General features: G+C 39.4%; 1 protein-coding gene across 1 annotated transcript in view; it reads left to right on the forward strand.

Moving 5' to 3' along the window:
• Positions 1-17,094, forward strand: part of LOC134824018 (uncharacterized) — a 146,360-nt gene that overhangs the window by 63,823 nt on the left and 65,443 nt on the right. Inside the window, exons 18-32 of the mRNA XM_063835711.1 lie at positions 8-156; positions 832-963; positions 1,084-1,243; positions 1,445-1,596; positions 2,124-2,210; positions 3,528-3,650; positions 3,798-3,908; positions 4,674-4,880; positions 5,116-5,136; positions 5,509-5,713; positions 5,982-6,121; positions 14,468-14,588; positions 14,763-14,901; positions 15,084-15,252; positions 15,410-15,553. Coding sequence (XP_063691781.1) covers positions 8-156; positions 832-963; positions 1,084-1,243; positions 1,445-1,596; positions 2,124-2,210; positions 3,528-3,650; positions 3,798-3,908; positions 4,674-4,880; positions 5,116-5,136; positions 5,509-5,713; positions 5,982-6,121; positions 14,468-14,588; positions 14,763-14,901; positions 15,084-15,252; positions 15,410-15,553 — 2,060 coding nt within the window. The remainder of the gene's footprint in view (positions 1-7; positions 157-831; positions 964-1,083; positions 1,244-1,444; positions 1,597-2,123; positions 2,211-3,527; positions 3,651-3,797; positions 3,909-4,673; positions 4,881-5,115; positions 5,137-5,508; positions 5,714-5,981; positions 6,122-14,467; positions 14,589-14,762; positions 14,902-15,083; positions 15,253-15,409; positions 15,554-17,094) is intronic.

The raw sequence follows: 17,094 nt of genomic DNA on the forward strand, positions 1-17,094 counted from the left end.
TTTGCAGGAGAGAAGATCCTGCGCCCAGGTGACACAACCCAGATCACCCGTGTTGGTGATAACCTGGTATGTGAGGTGAAACTAGACTCCGGCAAGAAGGAACTTCTTCCCATTGTTTACTTCACCAGACCTTACGAACCCCCAATACTCAAGAAGGTATGTCTGGTATTGTTATTTTAATCAAGATCTCTAGTTATACCCTTTTTTGTTGTTCCTGTTGTGGTTGTGATATCCACTTAACCTCGTTGGGTCTACGTATGTCTAGACGTGTATAGGGGTCCCTTAATGTAGGACATGGTGTAGTTAACCCACCCCTAACCCTTAATACCCTGGGATATAACATTAATTGACCCCCTCATTGTATACCCACGGGGAATCAGAGTTTGGTGGACGTATCAAATATAATTGAGCTCCCTAAATACTCGGCTTGCTTGGGTTGCATGAAACTATTTGTCCACTAATTTATTTAATGGGGGCTTATTGTGTAGCATCTAGCTTCACTTGCCAGCAATTCTGCTAATCATCTTGTGAAGCTTTAGTTTCGGCTTTAGTTCTGGTTTTATTTCTGGCTCTAGTTTTTACACCGTATTTGGATTGTTGCACCACGCTTAAAACCATGCTCGTTATTCATTCCATCCTAATGAGGGAACAGCCTCTGAAAGTAAGAAACATTTTGCTGATCTAGAAACACCGAATTAGTTAGTCAGTAGTCTGATAATCAAAATTCATGTTACTGACAATGTTCATGAATTATCTAGCATTCATATAACTTGCTACCTTGCTAATTAATTACTTTTTGATTCAATTTTAAAATATAACCTTGCGTTTCAGTTCATCATCCACCACAAGCAAAGAGTGGAGGAGATCAATGTGAAGGTGGAAGCACTGACCAAGGATCTCATCTCTCAGAAGATATTCGAGGATATGGAGGATGTTCTCATGTGGGAGGACCTTCCTGATGAGGTGATTTGTTTACTTAATCACGTGACAATAACATCATTTTCCCTAAGGACTCTTTCCAAAATGTGTAATTCTTATTAACCGGAGAAATAAACAACAAACTAACTCAATTCCCTCTTACAGTTGAGCGAAGACGAAATTGGAGTGATCAAAGCTGAGTGTGAAGCTGCTGTCAAAGCTTGCCAGGAGAGAGGAGATCAGGAGACTGCTGATGCTCTGACTCTCAAACTTAACCTCGTCATCAGACACACTGCTGATCTCGCAGAAAAAGCTAAACTTTCCAGTAAGTTGGCTTTTACAAGCACTTTTATATTAGAGTAATTAGCGAGTTAGAGGCTAATAATCTAGACATTTTGTCTTATTTTCTAAATTCCATAAACAAGGCTTGTTTTTCGTCCAACTCCTTGTCGGCATTTTTATTTCAATGTCTTATTGTGCGTAACCTGCTAATATCTTACTCTCAACTTCTCTCCTTCCACATCAGAGGATATTGGAGATGAAGTTGATGGAGTAGAGGAGGATATCAAGGTTGAGATGGACTGGGCACATACCACCGAGAAGACAATAGATGATCTTCTGGTGAAGGTGCCAGCCAAGGACCCTCAGGAGATCGAGATGAATGTCAGGATCTATGATGTAAGTGCTGTCTTTCTGCATTTCCACCGATTAGTTTTAACTACAGTTTAGTTCTCCCGCTGCAAATAGTTTTAGCATCCTCGTGCATTTTCCCATTTGCTGATTTCTATCAGAGCTATAATAGAAGCAGAATTGTTTATTATTAATAAGCATGAGCTGTAAGCAAACAAACCAAACTTTTCTCTGAGTATCTTAGCAAATAATTTCATTGAAACTGAATCTTTTCTTTGATAATATTTATCAGCTGCCACAAGTGAGTTGCTTTACATCTTAGCTTTCAATGCATTTCATCTTCAAAAATATAACTTAAAAGCTTGTTTTTCTTTTTAATAATTAAAATATCTACAGCTTTTAACAGCCAAATTTAAGCTGCAGCTGCATCCTTTTGAAGACATTTCAGCATGATTTTCCGCCCTTCATGGAACCTGAAATCGTCGTACATAACGTACGGCGCATTATGCATCCGGCGTGCATCCCAAAGAAGCAAGAGTGAAGCATGATTTTGATACGTTTTATGATATCTTCAGATTCAACCTTATCAGGAGATAGCTTCCGAGTTCCCGGGTCACGAGATGAAACAGAAGGAGATAGTTGTCTCATGGCAGAACATCAAGGTGAGACAGAATGTACAGTGTACATTGTACTTGTATTATTGTACACTTGCAGCTGTGTATATTTAGAGAATTTGATTAATTGCTTTTCCATCGAAATTGTGGCGGTCTTTCAAATCTTATGCTGAGACGGTGAAGTTAGCTCTCAGCTTCTGAGATATCATATGCTTTTAATCTTACGCTTATATTTAAACATTTCGCGGAATTTTTGTGGAGTCGCGGGCACGCGTATCTTGATGACCACTTTCCTGCTATCAGTTGAGTAATATTGAGCTATAATTTACAGCATTTAAACCATCTGCCTCAATAATAATGGACGAATATTCTCGAATATTCTCGACTAATAATGACAGTAGTGTGTTGACTCCCCTCTCTCTCTCCCTGTTGTGTAGAATGACCCGCGAGTAACTGTAATAGATTGGACTGATGACGGGAGCGACAGTGAGGAGGAGGAGGAAGAGGTTCTGATTGAGCGTTATAACAGTGTGCATGATGTAGAGTACTTTAGAGTAACTTATTAGAGAGTGTTTTAGAGAGTGTGGCAATTTGAGCATGATCGCTGAGATACCTGAGCCGAGTTGTTTGAGAGAAAGTAATCAGGATTAAACACTGATTAGTGTTTGTCCTGAGTCATGTTGTACGGGTAACACGATACACCATCATTGCTGCTCGGGACTATAGAGCAGTTAGTTCTCACTAGTAAACCCTGTTGTTTGGGCATGTTGTTGTTTGGTAAACAGCTCTAGAGTTGCTTTACTTACAAAGAGACTGTTATTATCCTGCGTGGTTAGCAATATAAGAATATTTATTAGATATCACGTGACAGAATTTAAATTTCATAGCCAGTCAGTACACTGTATTGAGTGGCCGTGAAATTTAAATTTTGTTTTATTTATTATTTGATTAAATAAGGCGGATAGTTCTCCGTATCCTACTCCGTGTTTTTTACAGTTGCTATAAACGTTGCTTAGGCACAGGGACAAAAGGATTTCGCGGCATGTACGAAATCGCGAAATTTCCCATTCTCCACGACAAATTTTATGTGTAGTTTAATGTATAGCCTGTTAAATTTCGCGGTATCGCGAAATTTGGCCAAAATAATCGCGAAATCCTTTTGTCCCTGCTTAGGCATAACTTCTGTATCTGCTAAGAGATAGATCAGTTTCTGTATGATTAACAGAGTCAATAGAAGTAGATATCTGTGTGTTTATCAAAATGCAGTTAACCCTGCAGAGGTGGCCGCCTCTATTAGCAGCTCATATCCCACATGGTGCTGTAAACCACTACCACAACTAGATCCTAATCATACCCTCGTTCCAGGACAAGAACCTCAAGTTGGACAAGGACCTAGATCCCGAGATATCTGATATGCAAGATATCATGAGGAATATCAAGAAAAAGAAGAACGATCTCTACGATAAGACCACCATCGAGTTTGTTGACGTAAGTTCCTCTTTAGAGCTACTAGGATGTTTCCACTTGAGATATTAGAAATATGAGATTCAAAATGTATTTTGAAATCTGAAAATTGAACGTTGAATCCACTTCAAGGTGGTCTGTATTGCTATCAAAACTTTATTTCTATTTCAGCATGAAATGAAGCCTCTTGAGGTTTGGGTTGACGTAGCACGAAAGAGGGTTGATCAGATCGATGTTGACGGAGACCTACCCAAACTCCAGAAAATTATTGCAGAAGTAAACGTAAGTTTCTTATTCTGAGTTAAACTTTTGAGATATGTAGTGATGTAAATACTAGATGTTAGATACCAGATAATAGATGTTGTCTTATCTAAGATATTATGGTAATAGATAAGTTCTGCCCATACTTCCTCGTGTTATGTTCAAAGTTTTGAAGTGTCATGTTGTCCTCAAATTATTTTTTCGGCTTGCGATTTATGTTGGTTCAGAACTGTTCTCAAATATTGGACCACAAAAGAATGTCATAAACTGTCCTATTTACAGACAGCCTAGCTATGATTGATTGATAAAGGAATGGCAATATAATTATAATGACTTTGGTGATAAAGAAACACATTTAGGATATACGAAGACACTTTCTTTTTTTTTGAATATTCATTATCAGGTCATAAAAATCAATCATTTAGTTAAGCGTAGTAAAGATAAACACTGCCACTCACACACACACACACACACACTCTACTTTTTGTTTACTTCGTGCCAACTGTTATTGTTTGTCTGCCTAGTGCTTGTCGTTGTCGGTGTACTTGCCTTTGAAGGAATATGCCACATGTTGAAATTTACCCGGATCTGAAACCAGATGTAGGAACTTTAAGTTTAATAATTTCCGAACCTGCTTGCAAATTGCGTTTAGACTAGTACCGTAGCGCCAAAACGTTGTATCCTCTGATTTAATAAAGTTTATTAATATCAACCTCTAAATTTTTCTCGATAAAACTTATTCGACCCCATCAGTAACTCCTCCTCTGAGTAACTCCTCTTCTTCAGGTGTTCCTCGAGGACATGAAGGAGAAGGAGAAGGACATGGACCGTCTCAACAGCAAATGGGAGGAGGGAGTTAGCCTGGGTCTCGAGAACCCTGACATTGAGAGAAGGATTGCCAAACTGAACTGTGACTGGGATGAGCTTTGTGACCTGACTGAGAACAAAAGCAACACTGCCAATACCGCCCTGCAGAACATGGAGGATTACGATGTAAGTTTCAGCTTTAAAGTAGGGTTGGTTGCGCGGTGGAGACTCCTTTGCGTGGATATCGCACGCTTGCTTAATTGTTAATGTTCCCTGAGTTATGAAGAGATTTTGGATTGTGCCATGATGTGCCCATTTTGGGATGTGCGACTGATTGAGGGTACATTTTAAATCATATTCTTGATAATGATTTAAATTATACATTTTTTTGACTTGTTGTGATCGAAATGAATTTTAACAGACCGATTGGATTGATCAGAAGGTATGTCATGAATGCCGGCGGCTCGCTCAATCGCCCCTCTTTAAATTTTTTGGATAAAATATTCTCAAATAATGCATGATTGATTCAAAAGCTTTTGTGATTAAAAGCTGCTCAGATCAACAAAATCAACAAAATCGATTGTATGTGTCCATAATCACCTTCTAATCAAGACTGGTTTTATGATTCCCTTCAGCAAATCAGCACTTCTGCACCTTAGTTTCAGTCATATAACGACTGTTTATTTATTTCCAAAAATCCTAAAAATCGCATATTCGCATATCATTTAACTCGTACTTGCCTATTAAATAACAAACCATGATTTGATTTGACACGTGTTCAACGTGAGCCGCGCGCTTACCTACCCCTATTCAGGCTGCTCTGGAGTCTGTGGACATATGGATAGCTGAAAAGCAGGACGTGTTGAAAGAGTTCGCTGAGATCCCAATGGATCGTGATAAGCTTGACAGAATGTTGGGTGAACACGAGATGACTATCCGGGATATTGAGGATAGGAAACCTAACATTGAGGCTATCCTGGAGAAGGGAGGCTTGATAGTGGAGGCTCTCAAACACCCTGGTTAGTTGGACATTAGTGGAGTGTTTTTGGAGTGTTATTGGATTGTTTTTGTCTCTGCCTCTATGACGTGCTGAGTATAACTGATGAAAAAAAGTATATGTTAGAGGTATCCGATTATTTCTAAATGAAATCATTGATTACAATGTTGTAACAACGGGAAGTAGATATGTTACGATATTATAATTAATGATACAAATATTACAAACAACATGACGCACGTACACTGGAAAGTGAGAAGTGAGTAGTAACTGAGTAATACCCACCACAGAGACAAAGAAAGCAGCATCTGACAAACTCAACGACCTGGATAAGAACTACATAGAACTGGAGATCAACTGTGCGGCCATCACCAGGAAACTGAAAGATGCCCTTGGTGACATGTCCGATCTGGACGATAAACTAAAGGAGGTACGTTGTTTTTGTGATATAGTTAAAGGGTGGTACGTGGGGGGATGGCAGAGGTGTCTTTTACAATTTTTCAAAATGTTCAATTAATTAAGGTCAGGGGTCGGGAACAATTAAAATGCCTCTACTAAAGTCGTTACAGTACTATTTAGGGCTTGTGGCTAGAGATTACCCTTAATGTATTCACGAGTATTCGATCTTCCGGTCGGGTTATACTACAAGGCTTACTAGGCTGGTTTGTGGGTGATGTTTTAGTTGAGAATACCCTGTTCACATTTACATTGTGCTAGTCAGTGTTACTGCTAGTGTTTCGGAGCACTCCAGATACTCAATGATACGATCGCGCTAGGTGAATAATTGTATCAATTTTACTAATGATTAGCAGCTTTTCTGTAAAATGTAATATAGTATTCGCTACTTTAGTACTTTGTTGTGCTTTTTTAGACCTACCTGTGAATTGTGGTTATCTTTAAGAACTCTAATGCAACTTTTGTAAGTTGTAACAAATAGTAGTACCACGTGAGGTGGGTGCAATTATTCCGAGTAGAGCTGACATGGTGATCTACTCATCCCACCATTTTGAGATAGCACCAATGACTCAAACACCACGTGACACGTGTTTGACCACGTGGCTGTAGCCTACCTGATGCACTCCGCGGTATACCACACCTTTAATAGTACGATCATAATTTCACTGCTATTGTCCAGCTACCTTTATAACCCACCCCCTGCTCCCCTGTATTGTGCATTAAACATTTTGCTCGTGATGAAATGATCGAAATCGTTATGTGTCCCCGGCATATGATCATTATCCCTTTTGCTGCCACTCGAAAACTTAAATCTTTAAATCTTCCCCCAGCTCCCCTGCTTTTATAGTTCACTGTCACAAATTGCTGTATCATAATAATCTTTCTGAAACACTGCTACTTGAGTCGTAATGTGGCCTTATGTTCAATGTGTTATTACATCATTCGTTACTTAATGTGTATATACATATAACGTGCTGCTGCGTCATGTTGGACATAATTTGAGATTAATTAATCTAGACGTGCTGGGGCTTGGTATTATAACTGATTTGTTTCAATTCTCGGGAATCAAATTCCAGTATTGATTCTCATTTCTCACGTCATTTGTTTTGAGGGCTCTGTGTTTGTAATTTGTATCCGTCTCGCTTTGTTACGGCTACAGTTACGAGATCATTGCTCAGATGTTCTATATTATGTTCATAATTTCCAAGTAAATTATGTTGAATAATATGATATATATTTATTATATTCATGACGTTCGAAAATAATTATGTTATCTTTCTACTGTCGTTCACTTGTAGTTGCCCGCTCCGTTCATGAGTTCAGAGGAGTAACTTAAAGACTTAAGAACTCATTACATAATGTATCATTATATATGTATATATGCAGTCTGCGTTTACATGATTTCGTCAGTTTGGCTTTTAATCGACCACAACGAGCAAAATTAGATCAACGATCTTAAATTTGTTATCTTATGGTCATAGAAATGTTAGTTCATTGAAATTTTGTCGGTTAAAAATTCTTGAGAATTCCCCATTGTCACCCCTTACTGACATTTCAAATCACAAATAACGATGAGTTGTCATATCGATAGTTTGTAAGATTTGCTCTATGTATTACTATGAGAACGGAGCAAAAATTACATTTCTTCCAAAATTAATCAGTCGAATTTAATAATTGGTCAAGCATGTAGCGTGACAGAATTACACGTTAACCCATGCTAATTGATAAACTGATGGACCTGGTCTCCGTCTTGCCTGTCTTCTTATTTAAACAAGGAACTGTCACGGTCAAAAAGAGCAAAAGAATGCTCGCTGGGTAGTAACTGCACGCAGTATGCATCACCTGCCCCCGCATCTTGAGCACGCACGTTGTTTGATTATAATTTCTTGTTGAAGTGTAGCGAGATTCTTCGTACGGCTTCCTTAACCAATTATTTCGAATCAACGGATAGATATTATTTTGCCAGTTGTATACCTTCGTTTTGAGCGCCACCTCATTTTTTGTTCGTTGATCGCTTTTGGTACCGCCCGATATGCGTTGATAGTATCAGAGCGTTTTGAGATCGTTGTGTGGGGGAATGAGGGAAAATGAAGAGATTCAGAGAACACACGATGTCAAGAAAATGGCACAACTGTTAGAGGAACTGTCGAGTGATACCGACATTGGTACTAACCAAATCAATAGCTCAATTGTCACGAACGATGTGCCGGGTAGAACGTTGCAGAGCAATTTGGTGACTAGAGCAAATACAATATATTCAATGACACCCAGAGTTATTCGACCAAGACAGAACTCCTTTGTAAAGTTTAAGGAGTTGGACCACAATGATTTATTTGTAACGAAGTCCCATGATTCCTACTTTGACGAAAGGGGTGCTAGACTTAAAAAACGGGTGTCATTTAATTTTGAAATTCAGTCGGACGACGGGGATACTTGGTCACCTACGGAGAGTAAGGGTGGGTTGAACGATTTTCAGCGAGCTGATTCCACTTTGAAAAGAATAGAAAAGCGATCACAAGTCAGCAAATCTTTCAAACCAATGCAATCTTTTGATGAATCCATTGAACAGATCGCTTCGCCTGATCAAAAACCTTATATTGTAAAGCCTTTGAAAAGAAAAATTTCGTTTGTCTCTTTCGTCAAAAACATTCAAAGGGATAAAAATCGTTGTACTGCCAACTCGTCTTTAAAAGAGTGGAAGAATGGCCCTATCACCACGCGTCGTAATTCATTCATGAACTTCATCCAAAACCAAAAACCTTCCTCCAGCCGTCCTCCAGTCTGTCCTGCTTCTGCTATTAAAAACCGATCTCTCATCTGCAGGGATTTTGAGGGCGAGGACTCCCTAAACTCTATCTCTTCTTTCACCACTATGAAGAAACACAACATCAAATCTGATCAGAATTCACCGAACAGACCTCCTCCTTTGATACAACCCAGACTCAAGCGAAATTCCTCCCGAACATCAGTAACACTTATATTCAATAACCAATATGACAGTCAGTCTTTAAATTCATCATATCAAGGATCTAGTTGGAGGAGTTCCAGCTCTTTTTCACGGTCCGACTCGGGTTACACTTCAAATCAGTCCCTCCCTCCGCCTACACCAATCACAGAAACCCATCACCACCATCAGCCTTCAACTACTGCCAACCAGCGTCCCAGCATATCCCAAAGTACTGCCACAATAAAACGGCGGCTCTCTCAGATCCCATCCAACCCCATCTACGAAGATTTCCCCCATGCTCTAGAATCTATCAAGAAAACTAGCAATAGCGATGCTTGTGACCTTGAGAAATTACGTCACCGTACTATGAAATCACCGGAAATGATTGATAAGTCCAAGAGGAAGGAGTCTAAGAGCACGCTGATGACGAAAACCAGACGGTTCTCACAGAACGTTTTAGGTCACATTGCCAAGAAGCCCCGCAAGTCTCAAACCAGGTCCACCAGGTTCATCGGGGTTAACAAATACAGGGCTTTTGAAAATTTGGTAAGTTGCTGACATTACATCATTTAATTTCGTTTTATCTGTAATATGCACTTACGCATTTTTGAATGTGGCCGGAAACAATATAACCGTGGAATATGATTTAACGGAAATACTGCAAAGTTAATAACATGCAGCTCAGTGGATCATTTGGCCTGAAATATTGTTTTTAAAATATGCTCGTGGTTTAAATTACTGGAAGGAAAATACCTGCAGCTAGCATTATGACTGGCACCGTGATCTATCGGTCGGTACTTGGGCTGTCCTGTTATAATCTCTTTATCTGAATTTAAAGTTTCAAATTATCGCAATCAAATTAGGTCTCAAATTGCCCAGCCCCAGGCCCGATAATGGATTATGTTGTCACTTGCTAAGTGATCAATGCCACTATCAAAATATGTATCATTCATGCTATGCATACAATTAAATATACCCCCTATGTACCCAGATTACCTCCCTCAGATCATTGTCCCTAGTATACCATCTAATGTGTCCCTCCCTTATCGTGCCCTAAAGTAGATCTGTGTCGCGTGTGTCGCGTGTGTCGCGTGTGTCGCGTGCTGTCTGCCGACCCGTCTGTCAGACCTCCGTCCGTGTTTCACCTTTCTTCACCCTTGTTTTTGTGTCGCTACTACACAATATACACGTTATAATATTCTGTCATGAAAATAGGAAACATTTCCGTTACCCCTCGAACAGCCGGTGCTATCAGTTCTAGCTCGGATAGGGCGATGATTTGCGACACCTGTGTCATATACTGTTACATCCCTCGTCTATTGGTACGTGTACATAACGTCACTGCTTTGTGTTTAACATTGTTTATCAAATTCCTTTGTGCCCTTTTTTGTTCGATTAAAATTAGCTGTTGCGATAACATTTTAAAATAAAACGACTTTTTAAACTTCGATGTTATCTAATATCTAATTTTCTGTATCTTTTTTCAATCTGAAAATTTGGGCTTGACATAAGAAAAGTTGGCACATTTTTTGTTCTGTTATTGACGTCATGGAATTAAACTTGAATTAAACATCAAACCCGTCATGGGTATTGGGTATTTACCTAAAATAATTGCCAATTAATGAACCCATAACACTATCACCAACATAGCAAGAAATTTCATACTCCTTTTTCTTTAGAAATGTAGCTCGTTATTCTGCATCGCCCAATGGTAACGATCTGATATAATTGAGTACGGTTAATATCCTATGAAGGGGGCTGAGCATTCTCATAACTTCGATTTAAGTGATAATTTCGTGTGAGGTCGGTTTTTAGATTTTAGAATGTCCTTACACTTCATAGTTTCTTATAAATTGATGCGTTAACTTTAATAAGCACAACCTGTTCGCCCACTTGACGTTTGGTGGTTACACTAACCACCTTTATCGCGGATGACCGAGGTCAGAATATTCTAAAAAGACATGATAAACCGACCACCTGTTTGTTCGTATGGAAAATCTGGAGACCATTCTTCAGTTTGACCATCCAGACCTAGCCATCGTTTATCTTCGCTTGATTCCTATTTCAATCCTGCGGTTGCTGCCGTCGAAGTTCGTTCGATGGAGCCGTTGAAACGTTCTATTTCTATAGATTTGTTGATCGATTCTCGGGCTAGTCACAATTCTCTGGATAGCGGATACACCTCGGACACTTACCTGTTTTCTCCGGACACTTATCCAGATGTAACCTCTGACCGTAGTCTCACAACAACACTTTCCAATTGTAGTATCAGACCAGGAATCAAGTTTTCTCCCTCTCTGTTGGGTCGCTGTGTAGATAAACCAGTAGATACCCTCTCACGTGACACATCACGTGACACATCACCTACAGTTTCAGATAACACTACTCTCACTGAACCCTCCACTACAAACACTACTCCAGATCCTGCTGATGCTAGTTTAGATCCGATCAGCCTATATAGTCTTGAAGCTAAAGATGTTTGCTTTTCCGTTCCTGTTCAGAAAGATGACGATAGTCCTGTTGAGACCGGGAAATTTTCGATTGATTCAACTTTTAATGCTGCTTCTTCAAGATCTTTAAGAGTATCGGTATCATCCCAAAACACTAAAAAGTTTTCAAACCTTGCTAATAAGTTTGAATCTTGTAGTACCCAAGATAAATTAGAGTTTGTTTCTTACTATGTCGCTACTAATGAACAACGTATAAAGAAGAGATCCATCGCCGAGAAGAGAGCCATCGCTGAAAAGGTTAAATGTGAAAAGGATGAAGTGATTGTTATGACTATTCCTAAAAAGATTTTTGGGGGAATTTCTGACAAACTAACTTATACCAAACCACTTTCCAAACTTATTGTCAGAATTGAGACCCCAACGTATAACCTCGGTCTAAAACCTTATAGACGAAAGCATATGGAGCCTGATTCTTATAGAAGTAATCACGAAGAGCCTGATTCATGCAGTTTAAAGAAAATGCTGGAGTATGACGAAATCAGTTCACCTATGGTTTCAGACCGTGATAATGGTGAAAATGATAATGATAGCATGTGTAAAGAATATCAGCAACCTACCTCCCTCTTACTAGACTTCCACTCTTCGTTAGAATCCGTCTGTATTGAGAACTTTTTACTTCAGGGCTCTGAAAACATCTCAGATAAACTAAAAGTCGAGAAGACCCTGCACTTAAGTGAATGGGGCAGATGGAGAAAGAAATCGATAGATCTTCCAGAGGTTTTTCGTCAACGCAGACCAAATCCGTTGTCCTCTAGATATCTCGGAAGGGAGATCTCATCCACTACTCATCTCGAAAAACATCCTTGTAAGCTGTTTTTGTCTAAAAGAGAAGAACAAGAGGAGGAAGAAAGTCCTCTTTTGGGGAGTGCTTCTTATTCTCAACCTGTTTCTCTAGTTTCCGAATCCGTCTCTCCTGTGAAACAAAATTCTAAGAAGAAGAAGATGAAAAAGCGATAACCAATCGATACTAGGTTTCTTGGGTTCAACCCACTCTCGTATCTTAAGCACATGGTAATTGGTAGTTCTAACTCCTGTTTTTCACCTCAGTCATTTCATTTTTACGTTTTGTTGGGTTTTAAGCACACTCCCACTAACTTTATTATTAAATGCGTGATCTGATTTCAGGTGTGGGTGAGCTGAAAGTATGTGATTTGCTTCATGAAAATTAAAATTGATGGTACCGGAAAAGTTAATAAAATGCTGTGCATTCTTACAATTATATGAGAGGATACAACTTAGTGATCCTGGCCCAATTTACTGGCTGCTTAATTTACATGACAAGCATTGCTGGCTCTATAGTTAAATCTCGGGTTTAAATTAATTTTCAGCGTGTGTCCACTAATTGACGGTGCATTAATTCTCTATGACAATGTTAACCGGAAACTTTGCCGTGCATTTACTATAGACTGCTTCTCTTTATCCAATTTGTCTCATTTTTAGCGTCAGATTAGGCCATGTGTTTGTAGATTTGTTTAAAGTTGGCATCTTTTCCACTATTATAGAGGTTCAGCAAAGTTGTGTATAGCGCAGAGGGCGCCTCTCCGCACCCCTCTTAGGAGCATCATGCTCTGTGCTGTGATAAATGTTTCTGAGAGGTGAAACATACAAGAGTTCAGCAAATGTTTCCTCAACCACCCGGCCCAACTTCCATAAGTTCCTCTTCAAGGTTAAGAAAGGAGAGCAAGTTCAGTACAACCCTCCTCTTCGTACTATCGACTTGTCTAACGCTCAAGCTCTTCCCCATTTTCCAAAACCTGCCAAGAGAAAACAGTCAAAGGATGGAATCATCAAAAGATGGAGTCTCAAAAGATCGTCTAAAGGTAGGAGAAGTGTAGACTCTTCCCCGCCTAAAGTCTCTCGGAGCCCTTCAATCACATCTCCACCACAGAACTATGTTAAGAGGTGGAGCCTCAAACGTTCAAACAAACGGTTATCAGCTGTTACCAGTGACTGGAGCGCTCTGGATGAGCCTGAAGAAGGTGGTTTATCTGAACAACTTGAAGCAAACACCGTTCATACTAGGGTCAGAAGATGGAGTACTGTTAGCAAGCAGAAATCTCTACCTGCATCCACCGAAAGGAAGCTCGAGGACGAAGATGTTATTGAAGAAAACGAGATGGTTAAGGTAAAGCAGACAAGATCACTACGTTTTAAACCCGTCAAAGAGGAGCGAGCTTCCTGGCGACTATCTCTCCAAGACGGCTGCAATGGAGCTAATAAAGCTTGTGTCTACCTCCAAGACACCGCGGAAGTATCTCCCTCTGAAGAATTCCAAGCTCTGAAGCGGACTCTGTCTGGAGCTCAGTTCTACAAGGATAACTCTGCTTTGATGTTTCTTTTTCCTGAGACTGATCCTACTCCGACCAGCAGATTGGGTTCTTTGATAAGGATGACCAGTTCAAGGAAGTCACAGTTGGTGAAGGAAGAGGAGAGGAAGCTGAAACGATGGAAAAAAATATTTATGGGAGTTAATAAAAAATTCGTGCTGAAACATTTGGTTAGTGGTCAGAAGTATTGTTTGATAATTTGAGCCTCAACAAATTCAGATAATTTACTTAGTATTTTTTATCGCCATGCCACTTTGTTAGTCTTATACCATCGGATAAGTTCTATGGTATGATAGCTATTAATAGAATTGTACTACATTATGTCCGACGAGCTCAGAAGCCATTTTACATTTTCTCCAATTGTAATTTTTCCTCAGTAAATACATCCGTGTGATAATGGTGTAAAATTGATTATTATTAACTGGGAAGTGGGAATCGGGAGGGGTACTATTTGGTAAATTTCTACTGTTTTCTTAATGCGAACTATACGTCCCCTTATATTGTTTGATCACACCATGATAATGTATTTCTCTCAGGTCGTCAGGTGGGAAGATGAAAGCAAGGACTACATCCAAAAACAGGAGCCTGTTAGTGAAGATCCTGAGAAACTCAAGGAACAGATTGCCAATCTCGGCGAGTTCAAAGAGGCTGTTGATGGTAAGTTATTCCAGAATAAATTTGTCTAGGAAACATTTCTAAAGAACTTTCCAATCCTAGATGCGATTGTTCAAATCTGAAAGATAATTGGAAAATGAGGAGCCCAAGTCAAAAGTTTTGTCGTGCTTGACTGGTTCAAAGTTATTGCTATTTCATCAACGTATCTATTCTCAGAGATGAGACCGGAGATTGACTACGTACAGAACCAAGGGAAGACTTGTCTGGATAAGTACGGAGATAAGGACTCTAAGATGAAGGAGTTGAAGATGATCCTGGCTAATGTCAACGTCAACTGGGAGTTTATCGAGTCATGGTAAGAACAATTACAATAATAATATTGCTGAATAATTGTACTGTTAAGGAAGATTAGTCAGACAAATGCTCTCAAAAACATAGGGACTAAATGGTCATTAATTATATAAATACAGCACGAAAGAGTTGTTATTACCAATGTTATCAGGCCACGATGAATGATAATTTTAAACCATTTCCTAGGTTAAAGAACCGTGAGAACGAGCTAAACGCCGCCAAGAAGAGGAACAATGACAAATTGTTCGCTGATATTGAGGCTATGATCAAATGGCTGGGTGAACTGAAGGATCTCTTGAACAACAACCAAGTCAAATCCATGATCAACATCAACCCTATTATTGATATCATCAGGGTAAGTTGATGTAGCCTTTTATCAATCCATTGTCGAATAAATACAGGACTCCTGTATTTATTTCAAACATTTCATTTTAAATATTTTACCCTAAACCTATTGTAATTTAGATTAATACCAACCCGTAACCCGCATGCTAACACAACCATATCCCCAGAAAGTACAAGGAGAGCTAGACGAAAAGAAACCCCACTACCTGATGCTGTGTGAAGCCAGTGCTAAGGAAGTACCTGAGCTTGAGGAGCCCGTGTGCTTCGAACTCGAGGCTAAGACTGACAAGATGAAGAAACTCTGGAATGAGGTACGGGGATATATTTTAGTTCAGTAATCTGTTCGTTTGTTTATTTCTATATCAAACTGTCTGTTGGTTTTCTTGGCCGGTTTATTCCAGTTTTGGTTGATTCAGATTGAAGGTGTTGTTTTCTGTTTCCTTCTTTTTTCACCTCCGGGATGGTCTGTATCTTGCTTCCAGCAGTATATCTGAACTCCCTATTCATTAATTATCTGTGGAGAAGGCCAGGTAGAGTTGTAGACGTTACAGAAGGTGATAAGAAGAAGACAACAATTGTAATTGGCACTAAAGATCATGGTAACAGTAGTTGGGTGGGGTTACCTGGTAGACCAATAACTTTGTAGTGGATTGTTATCCTATTATTAATTAATTAGATCTTGAGCATTAATGTAGTGGGTTCAACGGCTCATTACTGCTTCCTGCAACTGTGCCCGTAATATACTCTATTTCGAACACAGCTTTTCGGTTTATCTGTAACTTAGTACTATTTGAGGTTGAAAAGTTGCATGTAATTGAGCGATCGTCTCACGTCTGAACCATTTCAGGGCACTTAACCAATTACCATGATATCAGAAATAGACTGCAATGCAGATATAGGCTGCAGCAACTTAGCTCGAAAATGTTCGCAACGTTTTAGTAAAACTTTTACGTCAGAGTAGAATTTTGTCAGACTGGTAGTTTGTTGAGAAGTTAAACCCTGTGCTCTGGATGCCGCCCAAAAGTTTTTACGGTGGAGCCCTGTAATTAAACTGTTGTCATTCTGTCACTTGTAGTAGTATGAGATAAAGTTTAGAGAATTACCTACGGCTTCTGTATTCTTATATTGTTCTGTATCTGCTAGGGGTCGTTGATCTGGTTTCTCTTCTGTCACTCGCACATGAAGTGACCGTGGGAATCGTTTCTGCAGAAGAGGATATCTGCTTATTTACTTATATCGTGTTTCTTTTAATTGGCAGAATGTCAAATTCAACTGTAACTGACTCATCTGTTTGCACGCCTATTGTTCTTGATGTTTCTACTTCATTCGTTTCTCTCGAGCCTTTTATTTTGAAAACAAACAAAGAAAAGTCAAACAACAAGGGCATTTATGCATTAAGAATGATCTTGTTGGCAGTTGTTCGCTTCTATTTCAGTCCCTCAACTCACTCGCTGTGACATTATCTTTGTGCTGATCATGCACGTGGTCTGATGGTATTTCGTATGGAATTCCTATTCATTTCCGCGGGTATTATTGCAGTGCCAGATAGCTGTCGAGTGTTTGACTTATTGACATTGGCGATATACATTTTATTAGGCTATTTTGGATGTGGTAAATGAATTGAATTGGAGCCTAGCTTAATGATCTATTAAAATAGGATCACGCATTTGTGCAGCCCTCGCGAAGCAGCTGGGTGGTAACATTCCACAAATCCTGGTCACTTCTACGGCTTTTTTCCTAAGCGAGCCTAGTCGCTCTTCTAACCCACCTTGGTTATATGGGGCTTGAAGAGATCTGGTCGAGTTGTAACGTCCTGCGTTGCTCAATTCATGTATAATTTAACGAATATAAT

Source organism: Bolinopsis microptera, chromosome 1 (assembly GCF_026151205.1).
Source record: "Bolinopsis microptera isolate Bmic1 chromosome 1, MBARI_Bmic_1.0, whole genome shotgun sequence".
Taxonomy (NCBI): domain Eukaryota; kingdom Metazoa; phylum Ctenophora; class Tentaculata; order Lobata; family Bolinopsidae; genus Bolinopsis; species Bolinopsis microptera.